General features: G+C 50.0%; 1 protein-coding gene across 1 annotated transcript in view; it reads right to left on the bottom strand.

Moving 5' to 3' along the window:
• The window catches only part of LOC113808109 (toll-like receptor Tollo), a 5,158-nt gene extending 907 nt beyond the window's left edge, over window positions 1-4,251 (bottom strand). The window contains exon 1 of the mRNA XM_027359437.2: window positions 1-4,251. This exon is cut by the window's left edge and continues 907 nt beyond it. Within this exon, the coding sequence (XP_027215238.1) occupies window positions 382-4,065 (3,684 nt within the window). The 5' untranslated portion in view covers window positions 4,066-4,251 and the 3' untranslated portion in view covers window positions 1-381.
• Between the last annotated feature and the right edge of the window lie 749 nt (window positions 4,252-5,000).

Here is a 5,000-nt window from a genome sequence, read left to right as displayed (position 1 = left end):
GATTGCTATAACATGTACATGGCTCCATCGTCCACAAACGGTCCTGCTTCCACTACACTTCGAAAACATTGCATCACAAGCTCGATTCTTACACTTCCGTTTCGTGTCCATTATAACCACATGTGTCACTTTAAAGCTATGTATCCTTCTCACTAAAGCCCTTTTCGTTATAACCACAGCCAGGAGCTTTCATCACAGAGCCCTTGTAAAACTACAGCCGTGTTGCATAATCTCAGAGCTCTACCTAGGACTGAGCCCTTCGACAAAGCTCTCTTTGACTAAGGGTCACCATTGGAGTACCACAGGACTACCAGGGAGTTCCGCAGGATCTTCAGAGCTCAACACGACCACTACAATTCGGCAAGACCACTAGGAGACGCGTTAGGCCCAGTACGCATCAGAGCCACCGTGTAAATTATGGTGCATTGACGCTGGACTGTTGACACTGTACTTGTTGGCCGAAGAGGAAGATCTCTCGGGGATGGAACTGTAGGTGTGGACCACTCGCTGGCTGTTCTGAACGTCTGGCATGGCGAATCTCAGCTTCTCCCAGAAGAACTTGTCACTGGCATAGATGCACGTGTTTGTTTTGAGGTAGAGACGGAGGTCGGGGTCGAGGTCCCGCGCGGGGATCTCGCCCAGGACGATGACGATGAGTCTCTGTCGCCGCTTCTTGAGGACCTCGTGATGGGCGCTTTTGAACTGGAATCTACACCACTCGTTCTCGATGAAGTTCTTCGACAGGACGATTATGGTGCGCCGAGAAGACTCCACGGCTTCCACGATCGTCTCGGCGATGTAGGCGGTGACGGGGAAATCGCGATAGTGCAAACACACGCGATACGGCCGATCTCCTCGCTCCAGCTCGCCGGCTAACACCTGGTTGACCCAGGCCTCGTCTTTAGAGCTGTAGGATACAAAGGCGTCGAATAATTTATCTCGGTCGTCGGAGGAGACATTCTTGTGGCACATCCTGTAGCCGCACTGCGAGTAGATCCACACGCGGATGGTGCCACGGTACACGAAACATAACAGCAGGATAACCACGACGACGAAGGCGACACATGTAGCAATAACTGGATGCAACAAGTTGTCCAACACTATGGGCCGGACGACAGTCGAAGATGAAGAGGTGTTCATGCAGGTCGTCACGTTGAATTCCATGATGTAGGAACCAGGCTCCTCTTCGGCGACGTCGGTGTAACATTTGATTTCCCTCGCGTCCGACACCTTCCTCTCGTTGCCATTCAGCCATATGCCGAAAGACTCGACAAACTGGCACTGGCAGGACCACTGGTTGGTGCTCAGGGAGACGTGGTTGAGGTATGGGTTGTCTACTAGTCTCCACACGGGGAAGTTAATGAGGTGGTTGTTGTGGAGAGTGAGGACCTCGAGGTGGAACAGCATGGCGAAGGTGTGTTGATGGACGTATCTCAGACGGTTGTTGTGAAGGTACAATTCCCTGACAACCTCGAGGCCTTGAAACTCGTTCCCCCGAAGTGCCTCAAGGAGGTTGTCCTCGAGGTGGAGCGCCGTCAGCCGACTCAGCCCGCTAAAAGTTTCGTTATCGAGGGACCTGACGTTAGAAGCATTAACATACAATATTTGTAAATGCTTACGGCCGATGAAGGAGTGAGACGAAAGGTTCCTCAGGTCGTTGCCATCCAGGTAAGCCTGCGTGGCATCCATGGGAATGCGGTCAGGCACTTGTTGCACGTCCTGCTGAGAACAATCGACAATGTTTGATCTCCAAGACTGATCGTGGTAACACCCACACCCGTCGGGGCACGTCATCTCGCAATCACAGGCGTCGAACTCGCAGCAGTGGCAGAGAGCGAAGCAGTGCGTCTCGTACTGACAGAGGAACTGCGAGGGGTTCACGTCCACGAGAGGAATAAAGGCTCCCGTGCGAGCGAATGGCATCTGACAGTAAATGCTCTCCAGATCCATGATGGTGGGGTGCTGCCTTCGGTGTTCTAATGCATTGATCCGCTGCAGCCACTCCATATTACAGTCACAGATGAAGGGGTTCCCTCCCAGGTAGAATTCCGGGAGGGACTTTCCGACGGGCACGGGAGAGAGCCTCAGTGCTGACATGTCCATCCTTGACAGCTGATTGGCAAACAGGTCAACTCGGGTCAGATTCACTTTCTTGAAGAACGTGAACGGCTCGACAACTGAAATCTTATTATCGTTCAAAAATAACAACTGAACACTATCGGGAATTTGGATGCTGTTGATGTACTGCAACTTATTAAAACTAGCATCGAGAGTTTGCAAATTTAAGTCGTGTCTTTCTAGAAAATTTCCAAGCTCACTGATTTTGTTTTTATGTAAATCTAGCCACTCTAGACTTTGCGGTACGAAATGGTAATCAAACACTTCAATATTATTATCGGACACATTCAACCACAACAAATTTGGCAACTTTTCAAAAAGCCCATTTATACTGGAAAGCTGATTTGCATCAATGCGAACTGCTTGCAAATTCAAATTTTTATCAAACGTGCCTGTTTCAATGGCCGTTATGGAATTCTTTGCTAAATTTAGTATCTTAAGGGAAGGAATATCACTAAAAGTGTCTTTCGTTAGATTTCCCCTAATCTTGTTGTTCACGAGTCTCAGACCGTACAGGAATTCCAGACCCTTGACGGGCATGTTGGCGAGGTCCGAAATCTGGTTTTCCCCGAGGTCCAGGGTCTTCAGATACTTCAGGTGGGCCACAGCCTCTGGAATGGCCGTCAGCTCGTTCCCGTTGAGGTTCAGGTCCGCCAGGCTGCTCAGGTTCTTCAGCGAATTCGGACCCACTTCGCTGATGTTGTTGTTGTCGAGGGCCAAGAAGCTCAGCACACCGACTCCCTGAAAAGCCTTGTCGGGGACGCTCGTCAGCTGGTTGTACGAGAGGTCGAGCGTGTGCAGGTTGACGCAGGCTGCAAACGCCGCGGCGGGTATCGTCTTGAGCTGGTTGTGGGAGAGCCTGAGGAACTGCACCGTGTACAGGTCGCTGAAGACCTGCTGGTTCAGCTGGGAGATTTTGTTGTGCGAGAGATCCAGCAGCATGAGGCGGACGAGCCCCTGGAAGATGGAGGACGTTAACCATTCGGATTTGAGTTCGTTGTAGGAGAGGTCGAGCTCGACGAGGTGGTCGAGCCCCCCGAAGAGCCCCGGCGCCAGCACGGAGAGCGAGTTGTTCCTCGCCCGACAGTACATGAGGCCTGGCGTGTGCGCGAACGCGTCCTCCGGCAGCGCCACCAGACGGTTATTTGAAATGTCGAGCGTGTGGAGGCTCCGCAGGCCTTGGAAAGCATTGTCGTCCACCTTACCGAGTTCGTTGTTTTGGAGATACAAATGCTGCAGCTGTTCGAGGCCCTGCAGCGAGCCCGACACTAACACCGTCACGTCGTTGTGAGAGAGATCGAGCGAACTGACGTCGGACCTGCAGGAGGAAACGCTTCTGTCCGAGGAGCCCCCGCCGAACCCCAACTGCGTGATGTCCTGCAGGTGGTTGTGACTTAGATTGAGCAGTTTGAGGTTGGCGAGGTGGCAGAAGGCACCAGCTGGCAGTTCCCAAATATTGTTAGTGCTGAGATCTAACCGCTCCAGCTGGTGCAGAGGACGGAACACTTCTGGCTTGGCGGTCAAGCTCATCACGGGCCAGTCCAAGTTTCTAGTCCGAAGTGTTAAATTTCTTAAATTTCTGAGATTAATAAACGCATTATCCTTCAGTTCACTAATCTTGCAAAATTCCACATTGAGTTCCCGCACTCGCACAAACCCCGACAGGGTGTAGGGTGACAAGACACTCTGGAAAAAGTAGACATCGTTGCACACGAGAGACAAGCGCGCAACAGAGTCCACAGCCACACTCGTAAGATTCGCGACTCTTAAATCGTCGTCAAGAGTCTTGAGAGAGCAAGTGAGAGCTCTCTCTCGGGCATTGATGTCTTGGTTCGTACACTCCTCGCTGTTATAGTGCACAGCCGAAGAGTCACAGCACACAATAAACGCTAACAGTTGCCACACAGTGACCAGCACTTTGCCATCTCTGCGGCCAACACTCCACATTTTGATTGGCAAATTATTTCACTGCAAGGAGAAATGCCATGAGAGACATTCCCGCAGACAGGAGGGAAATCGCAAAGTCTCGAACTTTGTACGGACCAACATTACCGCACGGTAAGTGGGTAGTGGAGCGTCATGGTCCTTCCCTCCCACTGACTCAGCTCATACTGTCTTCCCGAGCCGTTTTCTGGCCGTAGTGTTGGCTGTGACCGACTGGCGGGGAGGTGATCGTACGTCTGGACAACACAACCTCCGTTTCCATATATCCACTTCTCTTTTATTATTTATTTTCCTTTTCTGTTATCCTCTCTCTGTGGAAATTACTAGTCGCTCTTGCTCGGGGGATATTTTCTTCGGATTTTCAGGTTGTATTGAGTATTCGTATTATCCGTTCACGTAAATAGAGAATATGTGGAAAGAGTTTCGGAATATGGTATCGGTACTCCCTCATAGTGGCACATGTAATGAATACTTTTAAAGCTAATATGTTTGTCAGAGCATTTTTAAGTTTATTCATCGGATGTTGCTGTGACGTTATTAATGCATTTGATGAAAGCGTTAAAGTTTGGCTAATCGAGGCGCTAGGAATTATTTAAAATAAATAACTCCAAGGTAATGAAATGGCAATATCTGAAAATGAATTGTACATGACAACTCTATTGATATAACAAAAATTTCGGACATTACGCATATTATTTGTTAAGTAAACAACGCTGCAGATGCCATTTTCACACCGAACTCGAAAATCAAAGAGAATATATCACCCACTCGTTCAAAATTAATCAAAATAAAATAATAATACAGAGTACTCTCCCCGGCCGCAAAAGTTCCCAGCTCCTCCCCCTCCTCCTTCCCCCTCTCCCCCCTTCCCCTCCCCCATTCCCTCCCCTCCCCATTCCCTCTTCGAAATAACACCAGAACTCCAGAGTAGGAACTCC

Source organism: Penaeus vannamei, chromosome 1, assembly GCF_042767895.1.
Source record: "Penaeus vannamei isolate JL-2024 chromosome 1, ASM4276789v1, whole genome shotgun sequence".
Taxonomy (NCBI): Eukaryota; Metazoa; Arthropoda; class Malacostraca; order Decapoda; family Penaeidae; genus Penaeus; species Penaeus vannamei.
This window is presented reverse-complemented; position numbering and strand designations above follow the sequence as displayed.